Raw genomic sequence first — 20,095 nt, forward strand, 5'->3', positions numbered from 1 at the left:
AACGTGGCTGCGCAGGCTTCTGTTTCTGTGAGTCTGACGTCCTGCACGTACGTACAATATAAAAACCTGAATATATGTAAACCGCTTTGAATGTAGTTGCAAAAACCTCAGAAAGGCGGTATATCAAGTCCCATTTCCCTTTCTGCATTGAAGAGTAAGACTAGCGTTGGAAAATCCTGAGTAAAGCGCTGCACTAAAACATAGCACAGTTTACTATCAGCCCCTTGGTAAGGGGATCAACTCCTGGGGAGAGGAAAGGAGGCCAGGGAGGTGGAGCGAAGAACATGACAGAGAGATGGAGGGGGCAATAAAGGAGACCGAGGAGGTACACGATGCCTTGTAAACATTTTCACTCCTTTGTACGTATTTTACATTTGTTGTCTAAAAATAGAATTCAACAGGCATTAAAAATAATTTGCTTCAGTGATTAATACAACATACTCTACATATTTAATGTGAAAAAGAAACATATTATAGAAATATTTAAAAAGTAATTGATTGAAAAAGTAAAAGTCTTGATTGAACTGGGGAAATTCTATAGGTGCTAAACTTTATGTGACTATTACATGCATAAATGTTTGAATAATGACGTTTATGCGTATGTGTGTATCTTTTCAATACCTTGGAATCACAATTGATTCTAAGTTATCTATTGCTCAGAATATCTCTCGTGTTATGAAGTCGGGGTTCTGTTAATTGTGCAAACTTCACTCTATCCCATCTTACCTGGATTTTGTTTCACTACACACACTAGTTCATGTTTTCGTAATTTCTAAGCTCGACTATTGTAATTCTGTCTTTGCAGGTATTTCAAGTGTTCAGCTAAAAAGACTACAGACATTATAAAACTCGGCAGCCCATTTTCTCTGCTCTGCTAAACGATTTGCCTACCATACAGGTCTGCTTTCTTTTCTCTCTTCACTCACCATCCCGTATACTCCATCCAGATTACTCAGATCCCTTGACTCTCATTGTTTGGTCCTCCCCTCCCCTAAAATGGCTTATCTAGAATCCATCAGACATTCTGCATTTTATTTTGTCAGTCCAAAATTATGGAATGATTTGCCTCCTTCTGCTAGAACAGAATCTTCATTTAAGTCAGTACTTAAACCCTTTTATTTCAGTCGTGTTTTTGATCCCGACACTAGAGGGAGCCATTTTGGTTTGATGTAGCTGTGATTTTTTTTCAGTGTCTGTTCTTGTTACGATTACTGCTTACCTGTCATTTTTTGGCGTTCTTTTCTGTGCTGTATGTTATGTTATCTTTTATCTTTTATTTGCTGTACTGTAAATCACTCTGACCTTTTCGTTCAGAAAGGGTGGTATTTCACATTTGAACAAACATAATCATACGCATTTAAATGCAGTAAGTCTGCCTAAGCATTATTCTGCAATTACTCATTTAACCTACATAGCGAGTATTTTGCAAGGGGGCGTACACATGAGTGGAGCTTGGGCAGGGCTGTAAGTTACACACCTATCAATGACATTTAGAGGGGGGGAGTTAATCAAGACACTGCCTCGATCAAGCCATCCCTCCAATGTCAGTAGCCATAAGTTAAAGAAACTGCTGAGGAAGGTCACTGTGAGGCCTAAGATTGCTTCCAAAGTACTATTAAGGTCTCTGTCTGAGACTTGTGAAAATACTGACTGTTCACCAATTTCAATCATGGTTTATATATCAGGGTGGCAAGAAGGTAGCCAGTGCTGAAGAAAAGCCATATGATGTACCATATGACATTTGCAAGAAACACTTGGGAGACACTGTGCAAAAGTGGGAGGAGGTTTTATGGATTATTGAAACCAAAGCGAAACATTTTGTTGTCATTCCTAAGCGATATGTGTCATATAAAATAAACACAGCAAGAGGGGAATTTTCGAAAGAGACGTCCTTGCAAAACGTCCAAATCCAGGGGCGGGGAAACACGTATTTTTTAAACAAGATGGACGTTCTTCTTTCGTTTCGAAAATACCGTCAGGGATGTCCAAATCTTTAAATGTTGCCGTCCCTAGATTTGGACATCCCAAAACATGGACGTTTCTGATTTTCAGCGATTTTCGAAACCAAAGACGTCCATGTCAAAAACGACCAAATGCAAGCCATTTGGTCGTGGGAGGAGCCAGTATTTGAAGTGTACTGGTTTCCCTGACATGCCAGGACACCAACCGGGCACCCTAGGGGGCACTGCAGTGGACTTCATAAATTGCTCCCAGGAACATAGCTCCCTTACCTTGTGTGCTGAGCCCCTCCAAACCCCACTACCCACAACTGTACACTACTACTATAGCCCTTACTGGTGAAGGGGGGCACCTAGATGTAGGTACAGTGGGTTTCTGGTGGGTTTTGGAGGGCTCGCTGTTTCCTCCACAAACGTAATAGGTGGGGGGGGGGATGGGGCTGGGTCCGCCTGTCTGAAGTGCACTGTACCCACTAAAACTGCTCCAGGGACCTGCATACTGCTGTCATGGACATGAGTATGACATCTGAGGCTGGCACAAAATAATTTGAAAGATGTTTTTTGAGGGCGGGAGGGGGTTGGTGACCATTGGGAGAATAAGGGGAGGTCATTTCCGATTCCCTCCGGTGGTCCTCTGGTAATTTCAGGCACCTTTTTGTGCCTTAGTCGTAAGAAAAACAGGTACGCGTGAAAACCTCCAAGTGCTCGTCAGGGACGTCCTTGTTTTTTTCGATTATGGGTCAAGGACGTCCAAGTGTTTGGCACGCCCCTGTCCTGCCTTCGCTACGCCTCTGACACGCCCCCTTGAACTTTGGCCGTCCTTGCGACAGAGTGCAGTTGAAGACGACCTAAATCGAGCTTCGATTATACCGATTTGGACGTCCCTGGGAGAAGGACGTCCATCTTCCGATTTATGTTGAAAGATAGACGTCCTTCTCTTTCGAAGATGAGCCCACAAATCACCCTACAAATAAACATAAATATAACACCATCCCTGCAGTAAAGGAGACCTGCTAAGTCTCCTGTTGTTAGCAGGAGAATCCCGATAGGGAACCAGGATCTACCGCGGAGCAGCTTCCCCTTCCAGCAGCAGCAGGAGACGCCTTCATAAAACGCCATCTCCTGCTGCCATGGGACCAGTCTGGCGATAACAACTGTGGGACTACTACTACTATTTAGCATTTCTATAGCGCTACAAGGCAAACGCAGCGCTGCACAAACATAGAAGAAAGACAGTCCCTGCTCAAAGAGCTTACAATCTAATAGACAAAAAATAAATAAAGTAAGCAAATCAAATCAATTAATGTGAACGGGAAGGAAGAGAGGAGGGTAGGTGGAAGCGAGTGGTTACAAGTGATTACAAGTCAAAAGCAATGTTAAAGAGGTGGGCTTTCAGTCTAGATTTAAAGATGGCCAAGGATGGGGCAAGACGTAGGGGCTCAGGAAGTTTATTCCAGGCGTAGGGTGCAGCGAGACAGAAGGCGCAAAGTCTAGAGTTGGCAGTAGTGGAGAAGGGAACAGATAAGAAGGATTTATCCACGGAGCGGAGTGCACGGGAAGGGGTGTAGGGAAGGACGAGTGTGGAGAGATACTGGGGAGCAGCAGAGTGAGTACATTTATAGGTTAGTAGAAGAAGTTTGAACAGGATGCGAAAACGGATAGGGAGCCAGTGAAGGGTCTTGAGGAGAGGGGTAGTATGAGTAAAGCGACCCTGGCGGAAGATGAGACGGGCAGCAGAGTTTTGAACCGACTGGAGAGGGGAGAGATGACTAAGTGGGAGGCCAGCAAGAAGCAGATTGCAGTAGTCTAAACGAGAGGTGACAAGGGTGTGGATGAGGGTTTTGGTAGAGTGCTCGGAAAGAAAGGGGCGGATTTTACGGATGTTGTAAAGAAAGAAACGACAGATCTTGGCAATCTGCTGGATACGAGCAGAGAAGGAGAGAGAAGAGTCAAAGATGACCCCAAGGTTTCGAGCTGAGGAGACAGGGAGAATGAGAGAGCCATCAACAGAAACAGAAAACGGGGGGACTAGCCCTGCAGCAGCAGGAAATGACATTTTATGAAGGCGTCTCCTGCTGCTGCTGCTGGAAAAGAGGAAGCAATTGTTGGTGCTGCGGCCCAGAGGCGGAGCTGGGTGCGGCTGGGGCATGCCCTAAATCTCCCGCAGAAAAAGCTGGCCCCCCTAGAAAGCTCTAGTAAAGAATGGTGCGGCAGCATTGTTTTGTGGGGAGTGCATTGCAGCAGTGAAAACGAGGAGGCAAGGAAGAAATGGATGGTGCAAAAAACGGGTAGATTCCAGTCTGCCATATACCTGGGACTGGGGAGAAGATTTAACTTTCAGCTGGACAATGCTCCAAAGTACAAAGCAAAAGCAGCAGTGGAGTGACTCAGCAAGAAGAAAGTGCATGTCCTCAAGTAGCCCAGTCAAAGCCATGAACTGAATCCAATTACAAAAACAAAAAAAAAAAACCCAACTGTGGCAAGACTAGAAAAATGCTGTCCAGATGATCCCCAGCCAACTTGAAAGAGTCTGAGCTATTTTACCAAGAAGACTGGACAAAACCTGCCCCAGCCCACTTTACAAAGTTGGTAGACATTTACCCTAAAGGACTTTCTGGCTTTTATTGCTGGAAAGGGGGCTTCCACCAAGCACTGAGCTAAGGGGTGTGAACACTTATGCAAACCAGACTTTTTGGTTTATTCTTCTTAATTATTGTTTGCCTATCCGTGCCATCTACTCTTCCTGTCAGTTCCTTAGAGATCCCAGGCTCCTCTCCACCACCTCCACTGGAAGGCTGTCCCACAAATTCACCAGGTTACTTCTGAGTCTGTCCCCTTTCACCTTCATCCTCTGCCCCCTCATTCCAGATCTTCTTTTCAATTGAAAGAGATTCGCCTCCTGTGCATTTATGCTGCTTAGGTATTTACATGTCTCTATCTTATCTCCCCTCTCCTGCCTTTCTTCCAAAGTATGCATATTGACAGTGGTGTGCTGGAGTGGGCTCTCAGTTTTTAAGAATTTTGGGAGCCGGTTGTTAAAGTAGGCCACCCCATGGCTACTTTAACAACTGACTCCCAAAATATGGGCTTGGGCCCCCTCCTCAATTCTCTTTTACTTTGCTGGCTGTGATGCTGGCCCCACCAGCCAAGTAAATAGACTGCTGCTGCTCCCTGCTCCTTGTTTCTGAGCATCAGGCTGGGACTTTTCATGCAAGCGCAAGAAGGTTCCATCATGCTGCTCGGAGCCGGAAACAAGCAGCAGAGAATGGTGGCAGTCCATTTATTGGCTGGTGGGGCTTGGCAAAGGTATGCCTAGCGTGCCTGCACAAGGGAGGGGATAGAGAGGCATGTATTCCCCCCCCCCCTCCAAATTTCAGGGCCGGCTATGCCCGGAGAGAGAGCCCGTTGTAAAAAATTTACCAGCACACCCCTGCATTTTGAGATCTTTAAGTCTGTCCCCATATGCTTTTTTTGACAAGGATCACTGACCATTGTAGTAACCACCCTCTGGACCGACTCAATCCTGTTTATATCTTTCTGATGGTGTGGTCTGACACAAATGAAACGGGAGCTAGCAAGGTTTTCCTCGGAGTGTGTGTGTTTTACAGAGTATGTGTGAGAGTGAGTGTGTGATAGAGAGAGAGTGACTGTGTGAGTGTGTGTGACAGAGAGAGAGTGAATGTGTGAGTGTGTGTGACAGAGAGAGTGAGACTGTGTGTGAGAGTGTGTGTGTGTGTGTGTATGAGAATGAGAGTGTGTGCCAGGGGCCCCCTCACTCCCAGTTTCAGAGTCCGCCCGCCCCCCCTCCAAGTTCCAGGGTCCGCCCTCCCTCCCACCCACCCAGTTCCTGGGTCATTGCCCCCCTCTCCCCCTCCCTCCCAGTTTCAGGGTCACCCTCCCTCCCTCCTTCCCTCCCAGTTTCAGGGTTTGTCTGGCCCCCTTCCAAGTTCCAGGGTCCGCCCTCCCTCCCACCCAGTTCCAGGATAGTTGCCCCCCTTCCCCCCCCCCCCCAGCCACCCTGCTATGTTTAAGTGAAAAATTAGGGAGCTGTGTAATGTAAGAAAACGTACCTGCAACGTTGTGAAGCTGACTCCGTGGCTTCCTTGAACTGAAGGGTTGGTAAGGTTTGTCAGATTTGTCAGTGTGTCACCTTCTCTCTCAGTCCCGCCCCTCGCGCCTCTGATAGGTCCGCCGCCCTCGACGTCAAAACGTGATGACGTTGCGGTCATCAAAACGTGATGACGTCTAGGGCGGCAGACCTATCAGAGGCGCGAGGGCGGGGTCGAGAGAGATGGTGACTGATTCATGAATCTGATGAACCTTATGAACCCTTCACTTCAGTGAAGCCACGGAGTCAGCTTCAGAACGTTAGAGGTGCTTTTTATTATAGTACTAGAAAAAAAATGCCTGTTTCTGAAGGGAAGGAAACGGGCGCTAGCAAGGCCATCCCCCACCCTCCCTCGCTGTTCCAGACTCCGCCCTCCCTCCGTTTTCACCCCCTGCACCGTGTTACGGACCCCTGTACCCCCTTCTGCGACCCTGTCGACCCCCCTTCTCAGCGAATACTGCCCCCTGCCACCGTGGAGTACCTGTGCTGACGGGGGACCCCAACCCCCGTCAGCTGAAGTGCTGTGCTGGCCTTCGCGGCATTGCTTCCTCAATGATCTTCTGTTGAAGTTCCTCTGCGTGCGTCTGCTCTGCGTGCATTTGACATCAGATGCACGCAGAGGAACTTGAACAGAAGATCATTGAAGAAGGAACGCTGCAAAGGCCAGCACAGAACTTCGGCTGACGGGGGTTGGGGTCCCCCGTCAGCAGAGGTACTGGACGGCGGCAGGGGACGGTTTTCGGCGGGAAGGGGGGGTCGACAGGGTCACGGAAGGAGGGTACAGGGGGCCGTAACGAGGGGGGGGTTGAAATCGGAGGGAGGGCGGAGTGTGGAACTCAGTGGGAGGTGCGTGAGGGGACCCGGGGTTTTGATGCTCGTCAGGTGGGGGGGGGGCGGGTTGGTGTTGTGGCGAGGGGGGGGTTCTGTGTTGCCCCGCTCCCTGCCACTTGCTCCGAAGTGACAGGAAGCAGCGCACTGACAGCTGATTCCCATGCAGGTGGAGGAGTAGGGAAACACGCTTTGTGTTTCCCTACTCCTCCCCTTGCTTTGGAATCAGCTGTCACTGACATCACTGATGTCAGTACGTGCCTGCCTAGCAGACCACCTCTGAGGGAGGCACAGTCCTAGGCACATTAGAACGTTGGAGGTGAGAATTATTATATAGGATAGATGAGGTCTCACCAGAGTCTTATACAGGGGCATCATCACCTCCTTTTTCCTACTGGTGGTTGGGAGGCAGGGCTGGTGGTTGGGAGGCGAGGATAGTGCTAGGGAGACTTATACGGTCTGTGCCAGAGCCGGTGGTTGGGAGGCGGGGCTGGTGGTTGGGATGCGGGGATAGTGCTGGACAGACTTATACAGTCTGTGCCCTGAAGAGCACAGGTACAAATCAAAGTAGGGTGTACACAAAAAGTAGCAAATATGAGTTATCTTGTTGGCCAGACTGGATGGACCGTGCAGGTCTTTTTCTGCCGTCATCTACTTTGTTACTATGTTACTATGTTACTGGCCATTCCTCTCTCTATGCACCCAAACATCCTTGGTAATTTTTTTATAATGGATTATGTGCACTTATATGCCAGTACACAAGCATAAAAGGTGTAAAATCTAAAAGCATAAAATAGTTTTGAAAGACACTGAGCTTTGAAGTGGGCTCCCCTGAGGAAGCAGTTGGCAAAACATGGCCCATGTCGGGACCTGAAAGTAGTAGCTTTTCCACTCTTTAAGCTATGTTATGATATTTTATTTTAAGTTTTTATGTTTTTTTTATTAAATAAATTTGTATTTAATAAAATATTTACAAAATACTAATAAAATGTTATGATACACAATTCAAAACAGAGTTTTGATGATGTTCCAGCTTTAAAAGTGCAATGATTAAAATATATTGAGTTTATTTATTTATTTATTGCACTTGTAGTCTCTCAACTGATATGAGCACAAATATATATATATATATATATATATATATATATATATATATATATATATATATATATATTTGTAGATATGTTAATTTGGGTATATTGTTTGGAATTCATGAGGTTTGGATCTTGCACCTTTTCCATTTGTGTGATTTATGAGTACCCTTTATTTTTTGTGGAGTTTTGTATTACTTCATATGGAATTCAAGCAGGAACCCAACAGTAAGTAGGACATAGCTGCAGAGGAGAATGTGGCAACAGGTGGTGTCATGGCTACCAAAATGGACATTGATGTCCACCTGAATTTATGATTACACCACTGACTTATTCCATATTGTAATTCCTTCCACTGGGCTTTTAACAATTCATTTATTCTACTGTTGAACTAGGACAGTCAGAAAGGCTAGGCCGTTGATATTGGGCATTAGGAATCTAAGCAACAAGCAATCAGAGGAGTCCATGTCTTCAGGGCCTGGATGACAGCACCTGAAATGCATTTAAATTTTAAAGGCTCCAGGGAAATGCTTCACCAGTTGACACTGAAAACACAGATACTCCAGGATCCATCTCATTAATGGACCCATTAGCATTGTAGATTCCTTCTGACTAACACCTGCTTTCCTGTACCTGATCGGCTGGGCGGAAGGCCGTGTTCCCGCGGATTTTGTCAAGGGAAACCGCTCCCCTCCGGCGCCTGGGCACCCGCTCGCTCACAAGCCCCCAGGCCGGTGCCCGAGCCGCCCTCGATGTCGCCACGCCGTATGCCAGCAGCACACGAGTCAAGCGTTCGCGATGTGGATGACAGGGGGACGGGAGAACGTGCATGCTGTTGCCCGGACGCCTGAAGAGGTCGTCCGGGCTCCTCCCAAGGGTTTTTAAACCCCGCTAAGCCCTTCCCCCTTTACCAGCGGGGTGCCCTTGGTTGGCGGGAACATGCCTGCCACGCCTCGCCCGCACCCCGCTGGCACTTATGCGCAGGCCCGTCGGGGCACGGCGCCATGCTACTGGCGGCTCCGTGCACCCGTTGGGGCACTGCGCCTTGCTTTTCTGTAGTTGTTCCAGGCATCAAAGTCTGCTGTATGTTCTACCAGTGATTAAACACTTGGCAGAGCCATCAAATCAGCTGAACAGACAAACCCTTCCCACATTTAGGCAGTCTTTTACTAAGGTGCACTAGCGTTTTTTAGCTCACACTAAAAATCAGCTGCACTAAATGCTGAGACACCCATTATATTCCTAAGGGCGTCTCAGTGATCAGTGCTAGCTAGTGCACCTTAGTGAAAGGCCCCCCCCCCCCCTTAGTTTTCTTTTATTCCATTTGCATTCTTCTGAATATGCTATAATTTTCCCTGCAGCATCATGGTTTTCTGTACAAAAGTGAGTGAAGAGTGCATGAAATAATGTCCTTCATTCAGAAACACGTGTGCCTGCATGTATGTAGCAGATGTAGTATGTATGCTGCATACATTTCTTCATCTGTTCGTTCTGTCCTGGCGGATGGTAGTGCAGCCCTACCAGTATACTCCTTCCCTTCACACATAGAACTTATATCCACAAGGATTCCACGCTGCTCTCTGTTTCATGTAGAATATTTATTTTGTTTGCGGGGAGAGTCTGATAGGTACTGAGGGGGAGAGGGATCTTGGGGGGGATAGTATCCGAGGATCTGAAGGCAACGAAACAGTGTGACAAGGCGGTGGCTGTAGCGAGAAGGTTGCTAGGCTGTATAGAGAGAGGTGTGATCAGCAGAAGAAAGGAAGTGTTGATGCCCCTGTACAAGTCGTTGGTGAGGCCCCACCTGGAGTATTGTGTTCAGTTTTGGAGGCCGTACCTTGCGAAGGATGTTAAAAAAATGGAAGCGCTGCAAAGAAAAGCTACGAGAATGGTACGGGATTTGCGTTCCAAGACGTATGAGGAGAGACTTGCTGACCTGAACATGTATACCCTGGAGGAAAGGAGGAACAGGGGTGATATGATACAGACGTTCAAATATTTGAAAGGTATTAATCTGCAAACAAATCTTTTCCGGAGATGGGAAGAACGAGAGGACATGAAATGAGGCTGAAGGGGGGCAGACTCAGGAAAGATGTCAGGAAGTATTTTTTCACGGAGAAGGTGGTGGATGCTTGGAATGCCCTCCCGCGGGAGGTGGTGGAGATGAAAACGGTAACGGAATTCAAACATGCGTGGGATATGCATAAAGGAATCCTGTGCAGAAGGAATGGATCCTCAGAAGCTTAGCCGAAATTGGGTGGCGGAGCAGGTGGGGGGAAGAGGGGTTGGTGGTTGGGAGGCGAGGATAGGGGAGGGCAGACTTATACGGTCTGTGCCAAAGCTGGTGATGGGAGGCGGGACTGGTGGTTGGGAGGCGGGAAGTACTGCTGCGCAGACTTGTACGGTCTGTGCCCTGAATAAGGCAGGTACAAATCAAGGTAAGGTTTACACATATGTTTGTCTTGTTGGGCAGACTGGAAAACTCTTTTTATTGGAAAAAACTAAAAACAAATAACATACAAATCAAAAACAAGCCCCTAGCTATACACGGTCCTCCTATCTATGTACACCCCCTCCCCCTCCTCAATAGTACAGTGGAAACTGTTTATTAGAAAGACCAAAGAAAAAAACCGGACATGCAAATCAAACCCCAGGCTCCTAGCTAGACATGGTCTGCCTATCTATGTACACCCCCTCCTCAATAATACAATGGATCAACCCCCCCCCCCGACCCCCCACAACCCCTTCAGACAACTGGCACACAATCCCCTGGGAAGCATGTCCCCTCATGGCGGCTTAAGCCTCACGTGTCTCCACCACCTCGAAGCCACCCCCACCCCTTTTTCCACCCTTTCCCACTTCGCCGCTTCCTGCACCGCCCTTACCACATCCCAGCTGACTACCTCCGCCGGCCGGACCTCCTGGTACAGGGACACCCTGCAGCGCGCCATCCAGAGGCAGTACCGCAATATCACCGAAATCAGAAAGCGTGTTCCCGGATCCCCGCGTCCCTCTCCACCCTCTGGGCCATACACCCAGTCCGCATAGCTGTAGTTGCGGAAACTGGGGATCTGCAGCAACGAGGAAACCCGGTCAGAGACCTGGACTGTAAATGGGCACCTCACCAGGAAATGCTCCATCGTCTCTTCAGTTCCAGCACATTCCTCCCGTGGGCACCCTCTATCCCGCACATTGCGATATTTCAAATTTCCTCGGACGTACAGTCTACCGTGAAAGGACAGCCACGCCAGGTCTTTATACTTCACCGGGATGCGGTTCGAAGCAATCAACCGTAACCCCTGCTGCATCCGTGGGGCCGGCGCGTCCCTCAGCGCCAGAGGAGCTGAGAACACCTGCGCCCGTACTCTGTCCATCCAGACCCCCCGTTGTCCTGCCTTCACCTCCCCCACCGTCAGCCCCCACACCCTCACCAATTTCACTAGGGTCTTGCAATAACTCACCCCCCCCGGAGCCCCCCTTCGCAGTGCCACTACCCTCCCCCCCTCCCGCCATAGGTCCCAATATCTCGGCCACCACTGCAGGACACTCCTAGCCCACCCCGGTGGCTCCCGCCCTACCGCCCTCCCCAGATTGAACTGCAGGAACAAAGCGCTGAAAAACAGGACTGGGTTTATCATGCCCACCCCCCCCCCCCTCCCTCCTAGGCAGATAGGTAACATTCCGTTTTACCGGATTCGTCCTGTTGCCCCAGAGCAGCCGGAAGAACACCCCATACAAGGCCGTGTACCGGCTCTCCGGCAGCAGGCAGATGTAACTGACGAACAGAAACAAAGGAACTAAGTGTGCCTTGATGAGCTGTACCCGCTCCCCCATGGTCATTTTCCACCCCTTCCATCTATCCACCCTCCCCTTCACTTCTTGGAGACACCTATCCCAGTTGTAGAGCCTATAATCCCCCTTCTCGAAGTATATTCCCAAGACCCGTATACGTTCCACAGCTGTAGGAAACCTACCTCCCAACTCAAATTGCAGCCCCTGATCCCCAACCCACAGGCTATTGGACTTTTGAAAATTGACCTGCGACGCTGTTGCCTGCGAGTATTCCTGGATCAGGTTCTGCAATCTACCTCCCTCCCTCTGGTCCGCTACCCACACTGTAACGTCATCTGCATACGCCACGACCCTTAACTGGTTATTGTCCCCCACCTCCACCCCTTCCAGCCCCTCCGCCCCCCCCTTCTCCAGCCGTCTTATAAAAGGGTCGATGGCGTATGCATACAACAGCGGGCTGAGTGGGCACCCCTGTCGGACCCCTGCCCCTACCTCAAACCCCTGCCCTCTCCACCCGTTAACCAGGGGAAAACACCCCGCATGCCGATAGAGTAGCTGTAATTGCTCTATCCAACCCTTCGGAAACCCATAGCGCTCCAGAATGCTCCATAGGACACCCCACTGCACTCTATCAAACGCTTTTTCCTGGTCGAGTGTTACCAACAGCCTACCATGCCCTCCCACTCTACTGCGTTCTACCCCCTCCCGCACCCACGCTGCAGCTTCCAAGACCCCTCTCCCTTTAACCCCACATGCTTGCGAGGCTGCTAGCAAATCCCCAGACACCTGCCTCATTCTCTGGAATAGCATTCGCGCAAAGATTTTTCGATCCGTATTAAGCAGTGCTATAGGCCGCCAGTTGGCCAGCATCGCCGGGTCCTTCCCCTTACTTAGTAGGATAAGAGCCGCCTCTGTCAAGGAACTAGGCAAGGAACCCTCCAACTGGGCTGCCCCCCATACCCTCACCAGGATCGGCACCAGCTGCTCCTTAAAGGCCTGGTAGAACTCAGTTGTTAGCCCATCCGGCCCCGGCGAGGTCTTCCTGTGGAGCGCCCCGATGGCTTCCTCCACCTCCTGTTCTGTCCACGGGTTCAAGAGGGCCTGAAGCTGGGGTCCCCCGTGACCTATCCCCGGGGTTCCTTCCACATAACACTCCATCTGCTCCATATCCATCTGCTGGGCTGAAAGGAACGCCGCAAAGTGGTCCCTCACTGCCCCCAGAATCCCCTCCTTGGTGTCCTGCAGGACCCCCTGTGCATCCCGCACCCCCTCCATCACCCTGCGCGCCCTCCGCTCCCGGCAGCATGCGAAGGGGTCCGGGCTACACATTTTCCCGAAGTCCCGCTCATACACCAAGGAGGTGTAGCGGTTGTACTGTACCTGCTCCAGGAGTGCTTGGAGATCATGTATTTCTTCCTCCCTCCCCCCTTGTGAAATCAATGTGTCCCTCTTTTTCTTTATTGCCATGCCCAACTTTGTCCTTTCCCTCCCCTCCCTTCTCGCCTGTCTGAGAAAGAATCCCCGCGTTCGTCTTTTCACTGTATCCCACCACTCCCCCAATGACTGAAATGCCCCCTGCACTGACACCTGATCTTCCAAAAACCGGCGGTACTCCTCCCGCACCTGCTCGCTACCTAACCACTTTAAATTTAGTCGCCATAACCCCCTCCCTGGCCTCTGCGCTGCCGCCCCCCCACCTGAAGGAGGACCATGTGGTGGTCTGAAAAGTCCACGTCCACGGTTCGTGGACCCCCCAGACAAACCCCCTTCTTTACCAGGAATCTATCGATTCTACTTTTACACTGCCCTCGAAAGAACGTGAACCCCTCCTGTTCCTCACAGAAGGCCACATGCGCGTCTACCAGCTCCGCCTCCCGCATGATCCCTGCCAGCCTCACCCCGTCATAGCCCACCTGTACCGATCGTCCCCCACTATCCTTTTTCCGCAATATGGTGTTAAAATCTCCCCCCCAGACTACTTGGCGCGAAGTGTATAGGTAGGGCTTGATCTTCCCAAAGAGGAGCACCCTTTCCTTCTTGCTTTGGGGCCCGTACACATTCACCACCCTCAGTGCTCTATCCTCCCAAATCGCATCCACAACAAGACATCTCCCCACCCCCAGCTCCACCACTCGCTGAATATTCACCCGGTGGGACTTAAATAAGATCCCCACCCCACCATACCTCTCCCCCGCCAACCCCCACACCGAGGGACCCCACTTCCAGGCCCGCCTTGCCCGCCTGATCACCTCAATGGACCGCAGCCGAGTCTCCTGGAGCAGGAAGCAATCTGCTTGGACCCTCGCGAACCAGTCATACGCTAAACCCTGCTTCTTCGGAGAGGCGATGCTGGCCACATTCAGCGTGGCAAATGTCAACACTAAGCCTGCCATCCTCATTGCGAGTCACGGGTCTGCTCACTCCCAACTTCTTTCCTTATCTCCTAGGATACCCCCTTCTTACCCTGAAGCAGGTCCTCTGCTATGCGGTCTACATCATCCCCTGCCAGATCCCCCTCCCCCCCCCCGCAGCCGTCCTGTCTGCACCTTACCCCCCCCTCCCCCTTTCTTCCTTCCTTTCTTCTTTGCTCTATCCGGACCCACCCCCTGATCCCTCCCTCTCCCCTCTTCACCCCCGCCCCCTACCTCCTCCTCCGAGTCCTCCACCTCCCCCAAGTCCTCCAAGTCCTCCAGATCCTCCTCTAGCTCCACTCTGTCCCCCCAAGCCTGCACTTGGGCCTTCACCACCTGCCCAGCCCCCTCAGCTTTCCTCTTACTCCCCTTTCCCCTCCCTCCCTCCCTTCCCTCTTCCTCCTCCCTCACCCCTCCCCCTCCCCCCAGAGCCTTCCCGCCCTTCTTCCTACCACCAGTACCCTCCTCCAGTGCTTCCTCATATTTCCGTTTGCCCTCCCCAATCCCCCCTGCCGCCCCCTCTTCCTCCATTAACTCCACCTCTTCTCCTTCCCCCTGTTCTTCCTCCTCCCTCCCAACCTCCCTATCCTCCTCCTCCTCCTCCAACACCTGAAATCTGTTCCCCCCCCTCTTCCCCTGCAGCGACCCCTCCCTGCCCACCCCTACTTTCCCCCCCCTCCGAAACTTCCCTTTCCTCTGTGGCACTTGTACCCACTCCCCCTCTCCCCCCTGCTCCACTCCTGACCCAGCCCCCTGCCGCCCCCCCTCCTGCATCCCCTCCTTCTCCCCCCCTTGCCCCTCCCTGCCTATCACCCCCTGCCCTATCCCCTCCTCCATTACCCCCCCCTCCCCGTCCCTTCCCCCACATATCCCACTCGTTATGGGCCGCCCTAGGGCAGTTCCGATATGCATGGCCTAACCCGCCGCAGAGGTTGCACCTGATCGCGGTGCAGTCCTCTGTGGCATGCTGATCCCCGCATCTTCCACACTTTACCACTGGGCATGACATGCTGAAGTGCCTAAATGAACCACATCTGAAGCACTGCCGCGGCTGCCCCTTGTAAAAGCACAGTATCCTGTCACGACCGATAAAGGCAGCCGAAGGAATGTGCTGGACCACATGGCTCTCCTGTCTCAATTTGACCAGGGCTCCCCAACCTCCTGCCCAAACCCTGCTTGGATCCGGTAACTTTGTAAGTGGGGATCTCAGCTCCGCGTACCTCTGTAGCCAGTAGGCTAAATCTGCCCCAGAGATAGACTCATTTCTCACGAGCAGGGTGATCTGCACCAGGTCCGGCTTGCTGACTGGAATGGCCCTGAGGTCCCGCCACTCCCCCTTTCCCCTCACCCCCTCGTACCTTTCCCAGAATATTTCCATCCCCCTCTGGGTCATGAAGCTCAAGTCATATTCTGGGATGTTGATTGGTGTATACACGCGTAAAAGTCCTCGGGTATAAACCCCATCCCCATCACCAGCCTCAAGACCCGATCCCTGGAGGGCATTGCCCCCTCCCCTATCCATTTCAGCTGTACCACATTTCGCCGCTTAGGCAGCTGTCCACCCCCTGTCCCCGCTCCCCCCCAACCCCTCCCTGGGCCCTCAAAACCACCCGATCTCCCCCCCTCCCTCCTTCCCCCTCCCTGGACTACTGCCGCAAAGGACTTGGACCCCAGCCCCCACCGCCCCCCCTCCACACTTGTTCCAGCCCTTCCCTCTGCCTCCCCCCCCTTCTGTCCCTCTGCCCCTCCCCTCATCCCTCTCCCTTCCTCAATATCCACCGCCCCCTCCCCCTCCCGTTGTCCCCCGTCCCCTTCCCTCTCAGACAAACATCCAGCAACGTCCATAGTCAGTTCTGCGGCTTGGGCTGCCTCCAACTGATTGTCCTGCCCATCACCACTTCCTGGAACGTCCCTGCTCGTCCCTGCCACTGCAGGCTCCAGCCTCTGGGCTAATCGCCTCCTCTCCTCTGTCTCCTGGCGATACTCTGGCACCTGCCCAGTCAGGTCTGCAGCTGGCGATACCAGACTCCCTGCTCGCTCTGCCCCCGAACTCCCTCCAACCTCCGGCACCAGGGGCGAAGCCTCCGGAACTCCGCCGCTCCCCTTGGCTCCTCGCTCCCAGCCGTCCTGCTGGCAGGTCTGCTCCACCACCCGCTGCACATCTGTTAGACTTGCCATGTCCACTTCTGTAGTCAACGGAAGTCTCTCAACAATCGGGTTACTTCCCCCTTGCTTCTGGTGCAGTCCCTCCTGCGTTCTCCCAATGGCTGGCGCTTCCCGGGGGCATGGCTTGTCTGTTCCTGATTCCGCCACAGGCTGGCTGTTAGCACCCCCCGATTTCACCTCTTGTAATGGACAGCTGGTCAAATGAGCTCCCAGCTGCTGCCCGCTCCTATTCCTCTCTCTCCGACCCCTCTCCTGTAAACCGCCAGCTACTCCATGCTCAGGGAAGACCTCCCCTGCTCCCGGACTTCGTGGGCGGGGCTTCTCCAGATGCCATGCTGCTTCGGTTTCCACTTCAGTCATTGCAGACCCGGCCAAAAATACCGGAGTCTGCCTCTGCTGACCCTTTTCCAACAGGGCCTCCTTCACGGCAACTGTCTCTGCTGTTTGCACAACTGCAGGTAAGCCCTCTGAGACTTCGACCACCACCTCTGTAGAAAACAGGCTGCTACCTGCGTCTCCCTCTGCTGCCTCCATTATCTGGAGTTTTGAAAAGTTACTGAGTTCTGTCCTCCCCTCCACAGGTAGGATCTCTACTCCAGCCCCCACCTCAGAGCCATGTCCTGCCGCTGCCTCCTTATCCTCTGGCTGCTGGGTAAGTGCTCTAGACTGTGTTGTCAACTGTCTCATGTATTTTAAAGTGGGGTCACCTCTGAACCCAGACAACTCTTTTGAGTCTAATGCTGCTGAAGACACTGAAGCTTGCTGCAACTGTAGTGTTCCTGAACCCCCAGACTGAGGTATTGAAGCCATCCTTTCTCGGTTAACATAGAGCTCCCTCAAAGGATTCACAGAGCCCTTTTTTAAACAGTTCAACAAGTGTTCTTTTTTCCCCAACAACTTTGATATCCGGGCTTCCTCTTTAACATACATTTGTCTGTGCTCCGCTGGGGCAAATTTACACATAGTTCTTGCCATTTTCAGACGTTTTCCTAGCTCCACTACTTCTTTTTCCACCAGCTTAATTCGTCTTACAATATTTACCACACTACTTGCTGGATCATCAGGGTCATAGCTCACTTCAAGGAACTCCTCATCTGACGATCCATTCTCCTCACTCTCACTCTCAGCTGCCTCCAGCAAAGGCTTCTGGCAAACTTCCATCGCCTCTTCCTTCTCCCTTCCTTGGAAGCGCCCTTCTGGGGCCTGTACTATCTTCCTCCCCCCTCCACTGTCTTCTCGCTTACCTTCCGCAAGCTGGGCCATGGAGGGGGAAATGCTCTGGTGGCCTCCACTGGGCTGCTTCTCCCTTCGGTCCACTGGACTCCTTTCCCTTCTCCCGGTAGTCAAACCAGGGAGAGAGCCACTCCTTTCGGCCTTCTGGTCCCGGGCCCCAGGAGGCCCCATAGCCTGGGACTTTCCTGAGGCCTTCTCCCCTGGGACCCTCCTCATCTTTGGGGAGGGAGCTAGGTCTCACTCCCTTTCCACTGGAAGTCAGCAGAGCTCTCTAAAACACCTCCTTCCTCCTCAGCAGACTGGATGGACCGTGCAGGTCTTTCTTTGCCGTCATCTACTATGTTTGACTTAATTCCCTCTTTAACATATAGCACAACACCCTCTCCAGTTTGATCCTCTTTATCATTGTGATATAATTTGTACCCTGATAATACAGAATCCCCTTCATTGGCCTCCTTCCACCAGGTCTCTGAGATGCCTATCATATCTACCTCTTCATTGAGTGCTATAGACTCCAACTCTCCCAACTTATTTTTTAGGCTTCTAGCATTTGTATATAGACATCTGCAAGCTGCTTAGAAGTTTCTGAGCACGCTACCAGAACCCTCATCCACACCCTCATCACCTCTTGCTTGGACTACTGCAACTTGCTTCTCACAGGTCTTCCACTCAGCCATCTCTCTCCTCTTCAATCTGTTCAAAATTCTGCTGCACGATTAATATTTCGCCAAAGTCGCTATGCCCTTATCAGCCCTCTTCTGAAGTCACTTCACTGGCTCCCTATCCGTTTCCGTATACAGTTCAAGCTCCTCTTATTAACCTATAAGTGCGTTCACTCTGCTGCCCCTCACTACCTCTCCACCCTCCTTCCCAAGAACTCCGTTCACTAGGCAAATCGTCTCCTAATTGCATCCTTCTCCTCCATCGCTAACTCCAGACTCCATTCCTTTTATCTCGCCGCACCTTATAAAGTAGCACATATCTTGTTGGGCAGACTGGATGGACCGTGCAGGTCTTTTTCTGCCGTCACCTACTATGTTACTATGTTACATATAGCATGTGTGGTCTCTATAGCATGCACTTTGTGTGTAGATGCAAGTAGAATGTGTAAAATAGATGCTGCATACATGTACTTATATAGCAGATGCTATGCATGGCACATCGGTACAGAGTATGTAATGAATGTAGTATGCTTGCTTTGTGCGTGCAGAGACCACAAAACAGGAGAATACCTCTACGTCAAGTCCAAAGAAAGCAGATGAATAGATAATGCAACACAAGCTTCAATGCAGGGAGCGTTGAACAAAAACGTCTTTAGTAGCACCAAACAAAGACCCGACACAGGGCCGTGTTTTGGCGGGAGAGACCGCCTACCTCAGGAGTCAAGGATTACACTGCTGGTAGGACAAGGTAGTGTATGATGCCAGAAGTAAAGTTATCCTGATGTGATTATATGTGAAAGGATCGCATGGCTGCGAAAAACACTAGCCAAAAAAAAATGACTTGGTGACAAAATCGCCACTTCTACAGTGTCAAAAAGCTTGTTTTTGCATTCTCTACTCTTCTGCTTTGTACATGCAACATATATAAACATGTGTTATATGTCACATGCATATAAAGTATGCAAAGCAAGCAGTATGGGCAGATATATTGTTCCCCCCCCCCACCGTCCCCCCAATTTTGTGTCTATGAACCTCATGTAGTTTGTTATGGTGTCCGTGCATATTCTCTCACTTTCTCCTGTTCTTTTTCATAGGGAGCCTCCTGACAGAACACTGATGGATGGGAACCCACAGAGAAGACTAATGATCTACCTGTTTAGCAACGCCTGGGCTGCCGTGGAGAAAAGAATGGAAAAGAAAGCAGTACATGAACCACAGCTTGCCAAGCAGCAACCACAGACTCATTCACACTTTCGAGGAAAACGCCATTCCTATTCTATGCGTTTGAGTTGTGGCCTAGGTACATGCCAGGTCCAGAATCTGAGCAGCCGGTTGTGGCAACTGAGGCAGGCGGGTCGCGACGACTCCTCTCGCATTAGCGTCAGCAGTCCCAAAAGCTACGGATGAGGGTCACAGTCAGTATACCACGGCTAGAAAGACCCCAGAGAGACAGGGGTCAAGCTTCTTCCTCTTCTGTGTGACATTGGAACAGTGCTACCTGCTGTCCGTCTGTCCATTCACCTGTGTATTTATCTTCTCTTTGCTGAACTTGGTCTTTACTAAATATCTTACAGAGTAAATTATCAAACCCTTTACCAGCCTTTGTGTGCTGTTTCCATTCTTTCCCTGCTTTGGTGTTAATTCTATACCCAACAGTGTCTTACTAAGGGTGAAAGGTCATGGGAGGAGGAAGGATGAAAAAAAAAAGTGGAAGAGAAAAGGTAAGGAGAGAGGAAAAGCACGGATAAATAGAGGAGAGAGAAAAAGGGAAGAAAAGCTTGGAGGTAGACAGGCAGAGAGAGAGAAAGGTGCAGCATGGTATATTAGAAAAGTGAAGGTGGAGGAG

At 50.9% G+C, this 20,095-nt stretch overlaps 1 protein-coding gene across 1 annotated transcript in view; it reads left to right on the forward strand.

The window, feature by feature from the left end:
* ADM2 (adrenomedullin 2) overlaps positions 1-19,844 on the forward strand; it is a 43,274-nt gene extending 23,430 nt beyond the window's left edge. The window contains exon 3 of the mRNA XM_030216450.1: positions 19,344-19,844. Within this exon, the coding sequence (XP_030072310.1) occupies positions 19,344-19,656 (313 nt within the window). The 3' untranslated portion in view covers positions 19,657-19,844. The remainder of the gene's footprint in view (positions 1-19,343) is intronic.
* Positions 19,845-20,095: the final 251 nt, after the last annotated feature.

Source organism: Microcaecilia unicolor, chromosome 10, assembly GCF_901765095.1.
Source record: "Microcaecilia unicolor chromosome 10, aMicUni1.1, whole genome shotgun sequence".
Lineage (NCBI taxonomy): Eukaryota > Metazoa > Chordata > Amphibia > Gymnophiona > Siphonopidae > Microcaecilia > Microcaecilia unicolor.